The 20663-nt window shown below is 42.6% G+C and overlaps 1 protein-coding gene across 2 annotated transcripts in view; it reads left to right on the plus strand.

The window, feature by feature from the left end:
* Positions 1 to 20663, plus strand: part of SGK3 (serum/glucocorticoid regulated kinase family member 3) — a 76983-nt gene that overhangs the window by 44879 nt on the left and 11441 nt on the right. For both annotated transcript variants that reach the window (XM_083187204.1, XM_083187205.1), the window contains exons 4-10: positions 1553 to 1625; positions 4987 to 5062; positions 13782 to 13869; positions 14869 to 14918; positions 18266 to 18323; positions 18532 to 18615; positions 20000 to 20131. In XM_083187204.1, coding sequence (XP_083043330.1) covers positions 1553 to 1625; positions 4987 to 5062; positions 13782 to 13869; positions 14869 to 14918; positions 18266 to 18323; positions 18532 to 18615; positions 20000 to 20131 — 561 coding nt within the window. The remainder of the gene's footprint in view (positions 1 to 1552; positions 1626 to 4986; positions 5063 to 13781; positions 13870 to 14868; positions 14919 to 18265; positions 18324 to 18531; positions 18616 to 19999; positions 20132 to 20663) is intronic.

Here is a 20663-nt window from a genome sequence, read left to right on the forward strand (position 1 = left end):
GGGACTTTGTAGGCTGCAGGGTACAGTTCCAGGCACACTACATTCCAAATACAGATGCTAGGGTGCGCTATTACTTTGTATTACGATTTGCCCAATTTTAGGCAACTTTAAAATATTGTGTTGTACATGCCAACCTGAATTGTAAAGGATGATTTATTTGTTTTGTTTTTTTGCAGTCTGATGTATGTATGTATGTATGTTTTTTTGGATCTCTTCTCATTATAATCAAAATGATTGTGTCATATAATCGTGTAATTAATGCATTGATACCATAGTAAATTGCAATTGATGTCTGTACCCTGTTGTAAGGTGTTCACTATGCAAGGATGGCTATAAGATAATAAACGTTTTCCTTATTGTTTAATGCAGTTACACAGTGGCTTACATGTAATGGGTGCAGGGTGTGTGGTTCCACCTGGGCCCATGCCACACACCCTGCACTCGTGTAATATACTTACTGGAGTCTAGCGGGGGTGGTGCTGCACGAATTACCAGGAAAATGGCATTGTGACCAACAGACCAACAGATTTGCACGTGTGCAGTAGAAATGTCACCGGGATCATGGTGCCCACCCATGTTCCCAGACACTGCACAGGCGCTGCACACTCGGTGCCAGTATTCTCCTGAACCACCCTCTCCAGAGAAGAGGGCCCCCATGTAGACTGCATATGGGCCTCTCTAATGCCACCCCTAGAGTCACGTCGCTGGTGTCAGTCATACAAACCCAAAAAAAACACCGGTACACCAACATACTTTTATATGTTTCTGGCCATAATAAATAATTGCATCTGTGCAGTCACATTAATATAATTAATTGTAATTCGTGTTCTTTTAAGAGGCATGTCTGTAGTTTGCTACCCTGAGACTGTGTTCTTATTTTAATCCTAATATGCTGCCAGAGGGTATGGATCATATGGTCGACCTAAAGATGGTCGACAGTCATTAGGTCGACATACTGCAAGGTCGACATGGGTCTAGGGCGAAAGGTCATTAGGTCGACACAAGCATTAGCTCGACAGTCAAAAGGTCTACATGGGGGTTTTCACAGTTTTTTACCCGAATGTCGACACAGGCAACACGGACACAGGATTAAGTGCACCCCATCTCCTCGCATGGCTCGCGATGCTTCGGGCACGGTGCCTCACTGAGCTCAGCAAACTATTTTATTCTCCCACCGCGCCCTGTTGGACGGTAGGGCATGAAATACCGCCTGTCGGCACATGTGGGTACAAAAACAGTAAAAAAAAAACATGTCGACTTAGACCATGCCGCCTTACAACTTTTGTCGCCCTAATGACCTGTCCACCTTGTCCCATGTCAACCTTGCAGTATGTAGTGGTGTCGACCAGCCGACGGTATTCCCTGCCAGACATGACTGCTCTGTCATATGCACACAATTTATTACCTGTTTGTAGTAGACATGGTTCTGTGGGTTTAAGATGCAGAATTGCACAATAGATGTGCTGGTGTCTATCTACAAACATTAGATTAAGCCTGATATCGTCACTAGAACACTGTCTGTACCTGTCCTGATATCTTACTACTCTTCTAGCTTAAGAAACAGTTTCCAGCTATAAATTTCAAGATTCCTGCCAAGAGGATCTTTGGAGATAATTTTGATCCAGGTAAAAAAAAATTAAATTATTATTATTTATTTATTATTATTATTATTAACATCATAAAAGCAACAGTGCTCATGCAAAACCAACCCATAATTGTATTTTTGTAATTTAGTTTATTTTATTAAATCACTTTTAGTAAATATATATTGATGGCTAGTGAAGTTCTGTTTTTATAGTTGTACTGTCTACAGCAGAGTTTTTCAACCAGTGTGCCACTAATTGTGTGACAGATTAGTGGGGTGCTAGATACACAACGACCCTCAGTTGGACCTAGTTATTACATATCCTACACACCATAGATACAGCCTTTGGTCCTGATTCAGACCTGATTACTGATCTGTAAAATTTTTGAGAAATTTGCCAATGGATCGCTATTCACTATCCACTGGCAAATCCATGCGCAGTGCACGCACCATCAAATGATTGGTACTTGTTTCCTAGCACGGCCACAACGATCATGATCGTGGGCATCGTGAGGAAAAATCGGGGGCATCGCGGCCATCGCAAGCACTAAAAAATCGGGTGCGACGGTTGCGACGCGATGCCCGCGATTTCCCCATAGGGAACAATGTTAAATGCCTTAATTTAGCCGCGATGCCCCTGATTTCCCATAGGAAACAATGTTAAATGGGTCAATTTACCCAAATCATCCTAGGGAACAATGTTAAATGGGCCATAAAGTACTTTTGGGGGGACATTTCACTGTTCTGGGGTGTTTTGGGGGCTTTCTGGCCCATTTACCATTGTTCCCTATGATGATTTGGTGAAATTGAGGTATTTAACATTGTTCCCTATGAGAAATCGGGGGCATCGCGGGTACATTGAGCCATTTAACATTGTTTCCTATGGGGAAATCGTGGGCATCGCGTCTGGACCATTTAATGCTTTTTAGCCGCATACGACGCAACCGACGCGATTTTGACTATTTTCAATGCATTTCGATTGTGGCCGTGCTAGGAAACAAGTACCAAATGATTTTCCCAGTCTGTGCAAATCTCAGTCTGACCCTCCCACATCTCTGCGACATACAGGCATTTTCGAGGTGTCACAGCCCCTTCCTTAAAACCCTTGGGCACGCCTGTGTTTTTTTGGGACTCACCCGGAAAACGGCAGGTTACCACCCACAGACACTGGCTTCCTGTCCGTCAACCACATTGTGTTTACGATCTATACACCATTCCTGGCGCTGTTTGGGCTTGCGCATACACGATGCATACCGTATACATGCGCAGTCTTTTGATAATCGCTCGGTCTGCGGATTCTTTTATCAGCAATCCACTCTGAATCAGACCCTTTTTTTTTTTTTACACTGTGCCACCAACGGTTGAGGGGAGAGGGGGATGCCACACTATACCACCAACGATTAAAACTTTTTATATGCTGGACTATGATTAAAACTTATTATGGGGGACTATGATTAAAACTTATTATGGGGGACTATGATTAAAACTTATTATGGGGGACTATGATTAAAACTTTTTATGGGGGACTGTGTATGTATATATATATACTGTGTGTATATATATATATATATATATATATATATATATATATATATATATATATATATATATATATATATATATATATATATATATATATATATATATATATATATATGTGTGTGTGTATATATGTATGTATATATATATATAGCGCAGTCTGGGCAGGCACATCCAGAGTAGCCAGCTGCAAAATGTCGTGACAGTTGTGACAGATTTGAGATCTCCCGTGCTGAATCTCCCAATTTGAATCTCTGACCCAAATCTCTCTGTATGTGACTCATTGTCTGAAATGAGCCACAAGAGTGAAATCTCTTGTGCTGAATCTCCCGTTATGTATCTCTGGCACACATCTCTGCGTATGTAGGGCCCTTAAGACCATATTTGTAACTGCTACCTATTATCCTGTACTAAAACAGCGCGAGGGGGGGGGGGGGAATTATTAAGATGGGACTTCTATTTCAAATGGAATCTTGCTATGGGCAACCAATCAGATACTATTGTGTATTATCTTCTAGAAGGTGCTAAATCAGATACTATTGTCTAATCAGATACTATTCAGATACCATTGTCTATTATCTTCTATAAGGAGGTAAATTAAATAAGTAGTAGATTGTGATTGGTTGCCCGTAGCAACATCCCATGTGAAATACAACTCCCACCTTAGTAAATGTCCCCCAGTATGTAGTACATTGGTGTTGCGCTCACACAAGCCACATAGTTACTGCAGGTGAACAACAGACTGTCAACTTTTCTTTTTCGCTGCCTTGATCTGCTCACCAAGATATCCTGTGGCGCGCACGTGGTAATTGCTGTGCAGACACACTGCTGTGTTTACCCAGCCAAGGACTTCAGATCTGTCATTCAAGGGTTCCTTTTAATAACATGTTACTGCTGTAAACACCGTCAGGGTTACGGGGCTGCAGGTTTAGGAATGGGTGCTTTCCTCAGACCCGTGAGCATTATGGCTGGGGAACCTTACAAAACAGGAAAAGTTGTCATATTGCAATAAGGTACATTGGGCCTTATTCTAGTTCACTCTTTCTGACAAAATCCTTCTTAGATGGACAAAACCATGTGCACTGCAGGTGGGGCAGATGTTACATGTGCAGAGAGAATTAGATTTGGGTGGGGTTTTATACTATATAGTGAGATCTATATTGCAGTGTAAAAATAAAGCAGTCAGTATTTACCCTGCACAGAAACAAAACTCACCCAGATCTAATTCTCTCTGCACATTTTACATCTGCCCCCCTGCAGTGCGCATGGTTTTGTCCATCTAAGAAGGATTTTGTCAGAAAAAGTGAACTAGAATAAGGCCCATTGTGAGTGTGATTGTGCTAAGATTGGGTGCCAGGCTGAAGGAACAGCAGCAGTGTACACATAAATGATTTATATCGGCCCCAAGATTACATCTGTCTGATGTGTAATGTAGGGTACACACCAGGACGACCCGCTCACGATGCACATCGTGAGCGGGTCGTCAGTGTCTCGTCCGACCCGCTCACGGTGACGCGGGGGGGAACGACCCGCTCACGATGTGCACCGTGAGCGGGTCCGATCCGATGGCGACCCGCACCTGGCTGTATGGTCGTCATTGAGATCCTACCTGCAGCAGGTAGGATCTCAATAACGACCGACCCGCGGGACCGCGCATCGGATCGGTATCGGTCCACAGCAGGTCAGAAAAGGGCCCAATCAGCACACAATCTACATCCAATTGATCGGAATTGGATCTAGATTGTGGGGATCGGGCCCTAGTCGTCCTGGTGTGTACCCAGCATATGTTGTCATTGAGGGTAGTGTTACTAATGCATGTAGTAGAGGTTTGTCATAACTTGCTATTCACTTCTACATTCCAGAATTTATTCAGCAGAGACGAGCAGGACTGAACGAATTCATCCAGAATTTACTTCAGCATTCTGAGTTATGCAGCCAGTAAGCAGGTTTTATTTACCATTTACATATTAATATTCCCGGCAGCTCTGAAGACAACGTGCAGTATTTAATGTAGAAGACTGATGTAGGAAATCTTCTCTTAAGGCCCATACACACTAGGCGACTTTGAGCTGGAAGCCGCTCAGTTTTGTCTGTTGTTTTTTGAGCTTCTTTCAACTCCAAAGCCGCCCAGTGGGGGTTATTCAGATTCAAACGGTGCTCCGTGCGTTCGCACAGGGGACTGATTGTTTGCGACTGCGCATAGGTTTTTATGCGCATGTGCAGCCGCTTGTGCGAGCGAGACACAGAAGTCCGGGTCGGGTGGCGGGGTGGGCAATTTGCATATGATGGGCGTTCCCATGAGAATGCTGTCAGCTGCCCACCCTGTCCTCGCACAGGGCACTCGCAGATCAGAGACACCATAGAAGTATCTCAGATCTGTGAGCGCTGAAGAAATCATTCGATGGTCGCTGACCTTCGAATGATTTCTCCGCCGCACCGAAGGCTGTGAATGGATGATTATTAAAATCATCCATTCGCATTCCTGCGGAGGGTCGGGGCAGGCGGCCCTTGGTGGACTCGCAAGTCTCCGAAACTCACAGCCTTGCGAGTCAACCCGAATACGGGCAGGTGTGTGTGGGGCAGCGATGAGCGCTGATGCGTGGTTCCTTAGGAAAAGCACTCAGAAGGGTGATAATCGCTCAGTGTGTATGGACTTTAACATATCTGAGCTACAGCTTCTGGTAGTGTTATTGGGCCTCAGGGCCGGCTCTACCACAAGGCAGCTTTAGGCAGCTGCCTAGGGCGCCAGGATCTAGGGGGCGCAACCAAGTCTGCCTATAAAAAAATCAAGAATGTCTGTGAGGATCCTTGTTGTACTTAATGCAGGTGGTTGCTGTGGAACCTCTACGACCTCACCTCCATACTTTCTCTTGAGGCATACGTCCCTATATTGCTGCCCTATCTTCCTGTACTCTGTTGTGGGCGGCAAAGGGGAGGGTGAAGGGGAGTTGCCAGAGAAAGCAGGGGTCTTGCCCACCTACCTGAGGGGCTGGGAGGACCACTCAATTTTGGGAGGCACCCTGCTATTCCAGAATGTTAGGCAAGTATGCATCAAAGTATTGGTAAATGGTTATTGGTGGCAGTATGGGGGGGGGGGGGGGGGGGGCGGCAGTAGGTTGATGTTGTGCCTAGGGTGCTAAGAAGCCTTACACCGGCCCTGTTGGGCCCATATGAGACTGAAGAGAGATTACAAGGGTTTGTCTCATATGTACTATTTGTATGAAATCATGTAATATTGTATACCTTTATAACGTATGCTGTAGCTAATGCAATCAGTCCCCTTCCTTCACCTTAATATAGCGCATTCAATATAATATGATCTGCCCCACCTGCAGTGATCAACCGAATCTGGCCCTATATACAGATACTGGAAGAAAGTCAGAAAAGCCTTCATATAATTTTAGGATACAGCTGTGCTTTACTGGTCAGACATGCATCCACTTTAGAGTTTTGCACAGGAGAGGGGGATTCACGCACATTCAAAGATTATCGGGAATCTGCGGTTTTGTAAGGTCCATTTTGCACATGCGCACAACGCGCCTGGTGTTGCCACCCATAGTTTCCCTTTTTCTGCGGCCTGGCGGTGTTGGATCCCAGCTTGTAGCTGCAGCCCTAGGACTGTGCAGGAGGAGTTTCTTCTACTGGGAAATCTTCGGAATTCCCAGTCCTAGAGCTCAGACGTAAATTTAATGCTGCTTTGCATATAACCTGAAACTTCCATCCAGCTCTGGTGTAGCCATATATACTCTTATTCAGAGGAGTCCCCAGATTAACAGATATGGCAGTGAGCAGCAGAAGTGTCTTCATCTGTGCTGCCGTACCATCCATAATCCTTCCTTTCCCCCAACAGTCAGTACATTAATACAGTTCCATCTCTTTGTCATATGGATTTTGCCAGTCATTGAAACCGCTGCCTTAACCAAAGGTGATGCCCATTCATAATACATTCATTCAGAATGCCAGAATGAGCAAAAGAAACCAGAGGCTGCCTTATGGCAGTTACCCCATGGCGTTACAGAGGCATCTTGTAAAACCTTGTCTGGTCCCATAAATATTCCTCAAGATGTTTTGACTATTGATCATTATTTATTTTGGGATATTTTCAATTCTGGATCCTTCTGCTGAAAGTGAAAACAGCTCTAGATAAACAGACTTATGCAATGTTCTATGCTGACTACATGCTCCCACTACAAGTATTCAAGTGGTTTGACAAGTTCTCCACAAATTCTCCACTCCTGTGGATTGCTCTAGGGCCCCGGGGACTGCAGAATATTTGGGTTATTAGGCAGTCTGTTTATAAGCCAAAGGGTTCATATGATTTACTCATTGGCAGCAGTCTGTCTCCTTTATTTTGCAGTGTTTTCTGCTTGTCCCTGCATGTAATGCATGTCCCCCTTGCCTTGATTACAGCTCTGTGACCTTATTTATAATATATTATATATATTTCTTATATAGCGCACACATATTCCGTAGCACATTACAAAGAATATTTGCACATTCACATTTGTCCCCGCCCCAGTGGAGCTTACGATCTATATTCCCTAACACAAATACACGCACACACAGACATTCTAGGGGTGATTTTTTTTTGTTGGGAGCCAATTAACCTACCGGTATATTTGGGAGGAAACCGGAGTACCCAGAGGAAACCCACGCAAGTACAGGGAGAATATACAAACTCCACACAGTTAGGGTCATGGTGGGAATGGAACCCATGACCTCAGCGTTGTGAGGCAGTAATGCTAACCATTACACCATCAGCGCTACCTCCTTGTCATTGATAATGACTTTACGATATATGCACATCACTGGAGAACAATTTATTTACAACTTTGTTCAGCATTTTACTTTTTACGTGTTGTGTTTCTTTAGCTTTATTTTAGTGATTTAATATTCAACCAGTGTGCCTGACCGTTTTATATTACTCATGAGATAAACCAAGCCCATACAACTGATTTGCGGCCCTTTAAGGGGGTGGAGTTTCAATGAAAGTGGGAGGGGGTTTGTATAAAGTGGGCAGTTCAGATGGTATTAAGACCCGTTATTTAGTCCAGTTTTTCTGGATCTGACTTTTTTAGATGTATGATCGACCCAGGCATCCTAATCAAAACTGCACTGCCACCTATGTAAAAAAATGTATTGGTAACCAGGCCCCCACTAAACAAATACCCTGTGCTGCTATTTACAACCGTTTCCCACATACAAAACTGAAAAATATTTAATCAGCAAATTTAAATATACGGAAAGTGTTGATGTGAGTGGGAGGACCAGTCACATAACTGATCTCAAGCAATTCCTAGCATCACTGTAAAATCTTTTCCCAGTGATAAAGAACCAGCCAATCAGCTCCTAACTGCCATGTTATAGGCAGTGTTTGGGAAATGACAGTAGTGCCCCTGATTTTTTTTACCTGTAGCCTATGATCCAGGTGTTCTATCCAATTCAAATTACTATCTAAAAACGGCTCAGTAGTGAGACCAGTACGTCCAAGTGGGCTTAAGTCACCGTTTGGAATGCAAGTAACACAACCTGTTTAGTGAGCCCCTTCCAGTGCAGCCTGTGTAAACATGACTTGCTTTCATCAGTCCGGCTTCTACCCCTGCAGTTTGTGGGAAGTGTGATTGTAAAAGCAGGAGAACCTGTGGACAAGGTTACTCTCTAACTCAGTGTGTCTCCAGTTGCTCACACATGTGCAGCACAATTTACTGACTAGGGTTATAGAAAAGTCCCCTTGAAATCTACAATAAGACCCGATTCAAAATGGACTGGGACTCCCATTTATAGTGAGTATAATTTATTTGCCTCCCTTGTTACCATGTGCTGTTTCCGGTATAGTGCGTGAGACTAGGCCTCACCTCCTGCAGTGTGAGTGTCAGCGATAGTTCCATGCTTCTGGGAAATACTGTAATATTATTACAGTTACTGTAGAGTCGTAGAAACATAAAGACCTGCGATTGCAGTTTAATGAATTGATTTTTATTCTTTAAGGTTGCAATCCCGGGATGTTGTGTGGTGCGGCATGCCCATTAACACGGCAAAATTGTATATATTTATAATGACATACTGTAGCATAAACTATTAATCTGTCTAATGTATCCCATTGCAACCAATCAGACACTAGGGGTGAAATGTAATAGGATGAGAGATTCAGAAAGTGAGAGATTTGGTAAGAAATCTCCAGTTTTTTTAAAGTGGCAATCATTTACACAGCAAAACCAGTGTGATTTTGCTGTGTAAATGATTGCCACTTTAAAAAAACTGGAGATTTCTTACCAAATCTCTCACTTTCTGAATCTCTCATCCTATTACATTTCACCCTAGTAGTCCAACTAGAATCCTATGAAATATTTGGGGTAGTAGGTTCATGTAGGGGGTTACTATTTGTATAATATTGATAATTGCAATATCTGTCCATATTATCCTGTATTTGTCCAAAGGAGGTTTAATGTCAATGATATCCTTGTCGGATTTTTCAACACTGCATGATTACTTATTTTATTATTAGTTAAGTGTTTTATGTGTATTTAATGGTCTGTATGATCATTAATAAACATTAAGTATAATATAGTGGTAGACCTAATTGTACATATAAGTATTGTGTTCTTTACTTGCATACATTTGAGCTTCCATATTTTCATGATCTTGTACTCCATTACAACAGCACCAAGTAGAGAAACTATCAAACTGGTGAGTGTTTGTTTTCTGGACAAAAATTGTCTATAGAACTAAATTACCAGCCCGATGATTGAGTATCCCCAATGTGTCCCCAGCCAGCTGTAATGGGTGCTTTAGAATTAAGCACTTGTACAAAGTAACAGTTTAGTGCAGTGGTTCCCAAACTTGTTTGATTCACGGCACCTGTAGGCCAAACGTTTGTTATCGGGTATTTCAGGGAACAAAATGTAATTAAATAACTGGGGCTTACATGTCATCCTTAGGTCTAGTTATGTGAGCAGGAACATGATTCACTTCTATTTATCCACATATGTTATAACTGGAAGTCACAAGCACTAATTTTCCTTATTACATTGAACATAAATAATTTGAATTGGTCCTGGACTACCAACCCAGGGCACCCCTGCAAGTGCTTCGCGGCACCCCTGGGAGTCACGGCACATAGTTTGGGAACCACTGGTTTAGTGTATTAGTCCTATACACACTTGGCAACTTTGAGCTGAAAGTCGCTCAAAACAGCATGTTTAAGCGGCTTTCAGCTCAAAGCCGCCCAGTGTGTATGGCCCGGCGATGAGTGGCAATTTCCCGCATCATCGCCAGGAAATCTGTTCATCTGCTGATTATACCAGCAGATGAGCGGCTTTGAGGACGGCTTTGCATAGCGCTGCGCTATGCAAAGCCGTCCTCTCCCTGCTGACGATGCCAGGCAGGGGAAAAGCCGCTCAGTGTGTATGCACTGACCGGCTTTCTCCCCAGCAATGAACGAGATCATCGCTGTCCATACACGCTGGGCATAGTCGCCCAGTGTGTATGGACCTTAAGCGTCTCATGATGCAGGGTTATAGTTGTCCATTCTCTATAGCTTTTGATCTTTGTTATGCTCTTGTACTCAGAACAATGAGCAAATCTGTGTGTTTAGGTGTAGCTGAAGACTCGTTACACCTCGTGGTTCTGAGCCTTATATTGATGTTTACTCTTCATTGTGCTGATCACAAGGCACCTGACGCCAATAAATGAAATTGAAATTGTTTAAAACAACACATTTTTAGTTGGTTGTTTATTGAAAAGTTGAATCATTTGTTTATCATCTCTTCATGCGGTTACGTTACTGTTTTCTTTATACTGTTAGAAAATGCGCTATCGCAAATTTGGAAACCTCATACACTTGTATTTTAGATGTCCTGGTGGGATAAGAGGAATGATATAGCCATACATTAGGGTCAGGGGCAAAAGCAGGATTTTCAGAAGGGGGTTTCCAGAGAGGGGCGGAGCAAAGCACGGAGATGGACACGTACATAACCCAGTATATGCCGGGTCAGTTAAAGTATTCTAGATAGACCAAATGTATATAAATAATAATAATAATATACACATATACATATATATACAGTACACACACACACACATAACAGCAGTGTAGACCCCTGGGCATAGCAATGTATTGGGGACCCTACCTATCCTCCAGCGGTAGGGGTGGGGAGTGCTATGAGCGGAAGCTTTGATGTCCTGCGGGTTGAAGGGGGTATTATATCAACCGCTCAGCATGTAGGACAATATACAAAAGCATATACAATATACATAGGGTATGATCTTTCTATGGCGCAATGCAGCCTCTAGTCCGTACTTATCCTCGGTTATCACCCAATAACCAAAACAATAGTAAGAAGAAACAAGAAGTGGATTTTCCAAACTTTTAAGGCGCAATCAGTCCAGATATTTTCCGACCGTCAGAAAGCTTTATTCAGTCTCTCTTGTCTGATTGGTCCAGTGTTTCTCGGGAAAAATAAGAAACAATGAAAAACCATCAATTAGATATGAACCCAATAAGGGACGGTTTCAACTGTTAGTGAGGAAACAAGAGGATGTAAGTGGGCGTACCCTACTTACAGTGTGACGGATGGTGTAAATACACGTAGCGGGTACTTGTCCTGCCGGTAAGTCTTCTATGACCTCTTTCGATGAGGATGGCAATACATATATATGTGGCGGGTATTTGTCCTGCTGATGGATTTCCTATGATTTCCACTTTACCTCTCAGTGACGTATATGCCGTGTAAAATAAAAAATAAACAACAATGTGTGACTCTGTTTTTAGTGCTCAAATTTTTAGAGTGTGTTTTTAGCACAAGAATGTCTCCATAGGCGCACCTCACTCACTTGAAAACAGGGTGAGGTACACGTATAAAGGTTTCTTTATACTCGAAGGGTGTTTAGTGCAATGAAGGTAATAGGCGTACCCCACTCACGGTTATTATGAAGATTTCTAAACCCGTAGCGGTTTCTTTGCCTTTACGTGTGTTTTGTCAATACTTTCTGGTGATTATCAGGATTTTCTCCATCCGAGGTGTGTATATAAAAGTAAAAAAAGGAACAGTGTGTAGACCTACAATAGGCTCCCCATATATCTGTTATAGTTAAAAATTAATTCACCCAATGGGATTGTGGGAATCTCAAAGTACTTTCGTACCGGAACTCACACTGGGTGGTGTTCTTAGCAGGTGTGTAAAGGTATCTTTTTTTTTAAAAAGTGCTCACAGCTCCGTGAATTCTTATCCTTCACCAAGAAGAAATCTATAGTACCCCGTGGTGATGGGATGACTTGGAATTATAATGATGACGTACCCGGACTTACAGTTAAGCAAGTATCTGGACTCCTATAATGGTTTCTTTAGCTCTGTATCTGCTGGTCATCTGTTTCAGAGATAATTATCCAATGTTGGGCATAAAGAAGTGATGGCTGCTCACTCTCCACACTGGTTGTCGACGCGTTTCGGTGTTACCACCTTTCTCAAGACATCTCATGTCATCTCATGTCTCTTTAACAAGAGATAAATCCAAGGGTGATAAGGAGAGATAAACGTCAAGCCAATCACCTACTAACTGCCATGTTATATGCTGTGTTTGAAAAAAAGTCAGTAAGGAGCTGATTGGCTGGACGTTTATCTCTCCTTATCACCCTTGGATTTATCTTTTGTTCAGGCTTACTACATATGCCCTACCACATGTACACACACACAGATATCCTAGGGTTCACTTTTATGTTGGAAGCCAATTGACCTACAAGTATATTTTTGGATTGTGGAAGGAAACCGGAGTACCCAGAGTAAACCCAGGCAAACACGGGGAGAATATACAAACTCTGCACAGTTAGAGCCATGGTGGGAATAGAACCCATGACCTCAGCGTTGTGAGGCAGTAATGCTAACCATTACACGGTGAAGGCTACATTCTACAGATGTCTTTCCGAGGATGCAGTTCTAGCTAGAATTTGAACTGGATTTGGACTACTCAAGAATCTCAAATGAAACAAGGCAGCTCAGGACCGAGCCGGATTTAGAACTGATGGGGCCCAAGGCAAGATATCCGTTTTGTCTGTCTGCCTCCACCCCCTTTTTTTTTTTTCTTTTTTTTTTTTTTATATAAATTACACTTTTTTTTGTGGTAGGGGGTGAGGGAACAGGACTGCCCTATGTTACAGAAAACAATAAATCACATTGACCTCAGTAGAAAAAAAAAAAACATTAATGCCCCCTATAAGAAAAAAAAACATGTTGGCCCCTGACAGGCACACATCAGATCCCACAGGGGGAAAAAATGGCAACCACAGAACAGAAAAAAAAAAAAAAACCACTGTCCAACAGGGAAAAAAAACACATTATATATTATACCAACTGCTGTGATGAACTACATATAATACCAGTTTTATGGTGCCCATCACATTACACTGCCAGGGGAACACGTCATTTTATATTGTTGCAACAAGACTGCAAAAGACAAATTTTTGTATAAATAAAAGATAAATTATTTCTCTTTGATTTGTGAATATATTCTATTTACCTTGGCCTGTGAGGCAACATACATTTTCTGTCCATTACTGATCTCTCATTAAAGTAAAGGTTTCTAAATATGTTTGCACTATTTAAATAAAAGATAATTATTATGTCTAACGGGAATTTCTAACATTGGTGTTCTTTGTTTGCAGCCCTGACGTCCAGGCCTTCTTAAAACTGGACTGTGCCAGACATCAGACAGTTCCTTCAGAAGATGAGGATGAAAGGGGCGATCAAAAGGTAAATAAAACTATCCCCACTTTGAAATGATTACAGCAGTAAAGATATAGGGGGAAGTTTACGAAGTTGGGAATAAAGGTGGCCATACACACGCAGATTTATCTTCAGATCTTGCTGGTTGGAACAAAAACCTGGTTATGGATGAGAGCAAATGACAGTTGACCATTTGCTTGGAAATGCTGGAAACCTGACAAACTGTCACTCATCCATAACCATGTTTTTGTTCCAACCAGCCAGATCTGAAGATAAATCTTACTAGTGTATGGGCACCTTAAGACTTCACATGTGATGTTGCTATGGGCAACCCATCAGATCCTGTCTGCTATCTTCTAGAGGGCACTATATAAATAAGAAGTAGATAATGTTTTGTTTTTATTAAGAATTAACTCTGTACAGAGTCTGTGTGTTCTTTTTGTGTTTGCATGGGTTTTTTCCAGCCAGTGGTGCCACAACGGAGGTGCAGGCTACACCCGGGTGGTGACACCAAACTGACAACCCCTCTTCAGTGACAGGAGCAATTTGCTGCATTTTAAGATGAAATGCAGCATCAGGCTTCTGTCAATTTGTAGGAGCAGACCAAACAGTTTCAGAGGGCAGCCACAGCTCCAGGACTCCCAGAATGAAGAAACAGGGGTTTAGACTGCAAGGCCACACCCATCTTCGGTCCACTGCACCAGGAGCCACCAGCATTAGTGAGGCCCCTGTCTCGGTGCTCCGGTATTCCACAACACCAAAAATTATATACTGTTAGTTACTTCTTGCTACAAATAAAAAAGTACCAGTAGCATGTATGTGTATTTGTTATTGGGAATATAGATTATAAGTTGCACTGGTGCAGAGACCGATAGTGAATATTCTTATTTCATAAACCACATTAGAAATTTGATTTGTTTTCCTTTTAATTAAAGTTTTTTTAAGTGAAAAAAAGATTATCTGATTAATGTCAGTGCTCTATATTCAAGATAATACAATATGTCATATGTCATGCATCTTTTACAGAATGGGTCTCCTTCACAGAATGTCAACCTGGGACCATCTGGAAATCCTCAGTATGTATAAATTTGTAACTTGTTTTAGTATTTATTCGCGGAAATAACTTTTTGGACCCTATAGCAACATTTACCATGGACCCCTACCCTATTCTGAAGAGACATCTCTCTATGCATTAGCAATTTTTGAGCCGCCATAGTAGTGCCCTAGACAAACTTATGCCCCATAGTAGTTCCCTTGTTGACCTTCTACCACACAGTGTGGCAGATGTATTAAGCCTGGGAAAGTGATAAAGTAGAACCAGTGAGGGGTAGATGTATGAAGCAGTTATAAGGCTTTTGCCTATTCATTGCTCTGGTTTTCCAACTGTCGAATCCATCTCGCCAGTTTTTGGTTTGCGTTTCTCTCAATGGTCGAAATGTGTTTCTCAACTTTTTTTTACCATTTTGTCGAGTTGGAGTTTAGAAAAGGGGAATGAACCTACTCAATGTGAAGTTGTAGAGTTTTTTTAGACCGTTTTCGGTAATGACTAGACTTTTTTTTTTTGTCGGGAGCAGTCTTTGTAAATCAAAATTTTGATGGATTTGTATTCTTCGACCTCTCCTGGTCCCGGTTCTGAATCTGGTCCTGGTCCCGGTTCTGGTCCTGGTTCCGATTCTGAATCTGATCCTGGTGCCAGTTCTGAATCTGGTTCCAGTTCTGAATCTGGTCCTGTTTCCAGTGCTAAATCTGGTTCTGATACCGGTTCTGAATCTCGTACCAGTACAGGTTCTGGTCTTGGCCCTGCTTATGCCCAGATTGCCTTCTCGATTTCCCTATTCTAGGTCAGTTTTCCAGGTTCTTGGGAAAACACCATGGCTGTCATAAATTACATTATCTTCAGTGTAATTGTATTTAACCATCTTGTGTGCTTAAGCTGTATGGTATTTGACAGCAGGGTTAGCATAGCTTATGTAAATGTTAAATGACCTAATTGATATAATGCCCTACATGTGTGTACTGCTTACACTCTATACTTTGTATAGTTTGCGAGCTTCTATGCTTATTAATTAATTTGACGTATAGTCACCTTAATGCAAGGGAAGTTAATGTATTACATAAATGCAACCTATTCAATTATTCAATTAGTCACTTTTTTTTTTCAGTTCGCTGGAAAAACGAGACTAATTTGACCCATTTCTGTTCAATTGCGGCCATTGTTGGATGTGTTTTAGATATTTTTCACCGCTTCACTTTTAGTTTTTCATGGGTATAATTACTGCACTGCACAATCCACTTATTGCAGTATCAATTATATCAATGGTACTACAGGTTGAGTATCCCGTATCCGGATATCCGTTATCCAAATTATTCCCAAAAACTTTTATTTTTTTTGAATAGTTCTAATTTTTTTTCTTTTTTCCCTCCCGCTGACCCTTTTTTTATACTTACCTAGTCCCAGGGCATCCACAGCAGGCCTTCAGCTTCATCTCTGGTGTCTCCAGTGGTCCCAGGAGTGCATTGCGCAATGGGAACTCGCGCAATGCACTCCTGGGACCGCTGGAGACGCCGGAGATGAAGCTGAAGGCCTGCCATGGACGCCGGAGGACTCCATGGATGCCGAGGGACCGTCGGCACCACCAGGGGACAGGTAAGTATGTAAAAAAATATATATTCCAAAAACCGTAAAAATCCCTTATCCGGAATGCTCGTGGTCCCGAGCATTTCGGATGAGGGATACTCAACCTGTATTACATATTAATAAAAATAGATCTTTATTTAAAATGACTAGTTTACCTAATGATAATGCTAACAACATACAACATGATTATATTTTGTTATATAATATAATAGAACACACACAAATTTGCCGTTTTTGTTTTACAAATGATATAATGGGAATCGCCAACTTTCAACAAATGGAACGGTCATAGGGTCGACAGCACCAAGGTCCACATGCGTTGGGTCGACCACTGAAGGCTGGATTTATAACTTGAGCAAACTCCTTATAAATGTACTTCAGGTGGTCCTATCAACATACGTCGTCAGTGGGGGTTATGGTATAAATGATAGATTCACTCTAGGTCATCCACTAATGGTCCACAGTGGGTAGGTCGACATATTTAAATGGTCAACATACTCAAGGTTGACCTAGACATGGTCGACACTGCAAAGGTGACACGAGTTTTTCATGGTTTTTGGGTTTCTATGTCGACATGGACACCGTATAAGTGTAACGCGTCCCCTTGCTTTCGGCACACTATTATATTCTCACTCTATGTCCACTTAGATAGTAAAGAATGAACCAAGTTGGCCTAACCCCCCCCCCCCCAAAAAAAAACATGAAAAACTCATGTCGACCTTTTCAGTGTCGACCATGCCTGTTGACATTTTGCTTGTGTCGACCTGTCAATTTCAACCTTGAGTATGTTGACCATTTAAAGGTTGATCTAATGACTGTCGACCAAGAGTCAATCTATCATGAGTCTGGGTATCCCCTGTTAGCGGTGCATTTGGGGGGGGGGGGTTGTTGTTTTGAAATCTGAGACTCTGCACAGGATTATGAAAGGCTTCAACAATTCGTTTCGTTATTCATGAATGTCACACTGCTGTATAGATACACTATGTACCAGCGTGACCCCATTGCATCACAGACATCTGGATTAGGGCGATGTGGTAAATATGTTAGTTTCTGTTCCAAAGTTCTCTATTTACGTGCACAGTGTGTTTCCGGCGCAGCTTGAGAGGTTTTAAGAGAGAGACAGATCTTTAAAGAAAATATATGTATATTTTATATGTGTAATATATATATATATATATATATATATATATATATATATATATATATATATATATATATATAATCACAAATACACTGGTGCGCAAGTCCTTTCTCCTTAAGAGGAACTACAAGTCCCAATAAAAAACGTAAATGCACTTCAGGTTCTGTCTTGAACCGGCAGCTCCTGCAATCACCCTCACAGGGCACCTGGATCCACAGGTCACAATTTCTAGAAAAACACAAAAGCGGAGCGCTCCATAGTGCAAGTATTGTTTTAATGTTTAAAAGTGGTGATAAAATCGAATGTAAAATACAGGTGGGTCACGTACCACAAGCGGCGGTTTCACACACCGCTGATGTATAACGCATAAAGAGCCTCAGGCGGCACGGTTGGAGAGGTTACACTCCTTCAGGAAAGATCAACGCCAGGCCACGCTCCAACGCGTTTCGTCACACGGACTTCGTCAGAGGGCTGGCCTGGCATTGGTCAGCACTCACTAAGTAGCGTCACTACATCATCATGTGACAAAATATGCAAATTCCGCCTATGTCTTGTATATACACTCTAAGCCAATTGCATAATTACATTCTACAGGAATCTACTTTAAAACATTGTGTGATTGTGGAATTTTCTATTCATTGCAGTGCTAAGCCTTCAGACTTTGAATACCTCAGACTGATTGGTAAAGGAAGCTTTGGGAAGGTGAGCTTTGGTTATACCAGAAATGAATCAATTAACGCAAAGACAGCTTGTCAGTTGTTGTGGAACTACAAGTTCCAGCATGAGACATCAGGCTTTGACTTGCAGTTTTCCAGCCCTGTACATGCTACATAGCATTAACATTATATCGACATCTTGCCATATTACAGCTAGAGTGGATGATTTCATAACCTCTTTCTAATTATTCTAGGTCGTTCTTACAAGAGGGAAATCTGATGGTCGGTATTATGCAGTGAAAGTTTTACAGAAGAAAGTAATTCTCAACAAAAAAGAGGTAAATATAACTCCTATTAGGGCAATGTGTGAAATGTTCACATTGAATAATTCATTTCAAAAAGCATTTAGACAATTCTAAAGATGTATTCACATACATCTATACTCCAATCGATATAAGTCGCGTTCTACTGTACATAACGTCTGCTCTCCGAGTGGGATGCAGTTACGATCCCGGCGGTCGGGATCCCGGCGTTCAGAATCCCGACGCCGGAATCCCGACCGCCGAAATGCCGACACTTTCTCCCTCCTGGGGTGTCCACGACACCCCTGGAGGGAGAATAAATTAGTGTGCCGAGCGTAGCGAGGCACCGGGCCCGCTGCATGGCGAGCGCAGCGAGCCCGCAAGGGGGGGGTGATCCACGTCCCCCCCTTGTCGGCATTTCGGCTGTCGGGATTCCGGCGTCGGGATTCTGAACGCCGGGATCCCGACCGCCGGGATTCAATACTGAATCCCTCCGAGTGACTCTGCAGCACCGGGCATCTATTTTGCAACGTTTTCCATTCAACACTGTCTTATTTGCAAAATGCAGCAACATAATACTCACAAGAAGCTTCTGCTGATTAAAATGATATGCAGTTTATCTATATTCAGTATATGACTGCTACTCTATCTGAAAAATATCCCTTTTACGCCGGTGTAAATGGGTCACGCCGTGTCCCTTTACACGGGACTTGGGTAGCACATGGCTAGGACTTGGGTAGAGGGCGGTGTAAACGGGTACTCCGGGTCATCCAACGTCCGCAGGTTGAACGGGGGGGGGGGAGGCACACACAGCCTCTGCTGTACTCTGCAGACAGCAGCGGAGGAGGTGAATGGGTGACTGTGTGCAGCATCCATTCACCTCCCGGACGAGGGCTGGGGCAGTCCACGGGGGCTGGGGGCAGCCCAGCAGCTTACCTTGGTGCTGAACAGCCCCCAGCATGGCGAACCGCAGTCCCAGCGCTTGGAGATGATGTCATCTCCAAGCGCCGCCTCCGTCTATACTGCGGGTAGGCACCGTAGTGTAAATCGGATAAATCCGGCTTCCATCCTTGTTCCAAATGCAGGGTCAGATCCGGGATTTTTGGTGTAAAAGGGGTATTAGAAATGGAACAATACAGTGTTTTCCCTGTAAAAAATGTACATTAACATTTCGTATCCAGATACAACCGCACTCATACACACATGCCACATATTTTAAGCAGCAGATGCTGCTTGTGCACCCTATTCATATTTCAAGTAAGACACTATTTTATGAAAGAAAGTTGAAAAAAGACGATGGCATGTCACACCTAGAAGTGCTGTTTAACTTGGACAGAGGCTATACATTTGTGGACAACCTGTACGCCAGAAAATTGTGATAAACTCTGTCAAAGCTCTCTCTTTTCTATCATTTATCCAGCAAAAACATATCATGGCTGAAAGAAATGTGCTGCTGAAAAACATAAAACACCCATTTTTGGTGCATCTCCATTATTCATTCCAAACGTCAGACAAGCTTTTTTTCGTTCTGGATTTCATCAACGGAGGAGAGGTAGGATTGTGCGCATTTATTTATTTTACACTTTAGAAGTTTTCCCACCTAAAGATTTTAATTTTACATTAAATGATACTGTACAAGTACCTGCAAAATTAGTGCCTTATATTTTCGACTGCTTTTGTATTATTTGCTGTAATCAGAGTTGCTCAGCTTCATTGGCCTTGAATATGATACATAGCTCCTCTATGCTCAGCTGCACTCTATCGTATCCAAGGGTAAAAACCGCTCTGGTCGGGCAAGGTCATGCCGCACACAGCCAGGGGAAGGAGGCAGGGCCGGTCAGCAGGAGCCAGGCAGTGGCTGAAGCTGAGCGCAGCGCTGATGTCAGCGCTCAGCTCAGCGGCGCTGCCCGGCAAGAGGGAGCGCAGGCAGTGGTACTACATCGAATTTTTCTGGTTTGCCAGTCTGCGCACTGGAGCACAACCCGGAAAATTCTCGGGAGTACCAGGGAAGGGGTTAAGGTTGTTAACAGCTTTTTACGTTTGTGATATTAAACTTATTCTAATGCAGTGATACATTTACAAGA

The sequence above is a fragment of the Crinia signifera genome, chromosome 5 (assembly GCF_055691185.1).
Source record: "Crinia signifera chromosome 5, ASM5569118v1, whole genome shotgun sequence".
NCBI lineage: Eukaryota > Metazoa > Chordata > Amphibia > Anura > Myobatrachidae > Crinia > Crinia signifera.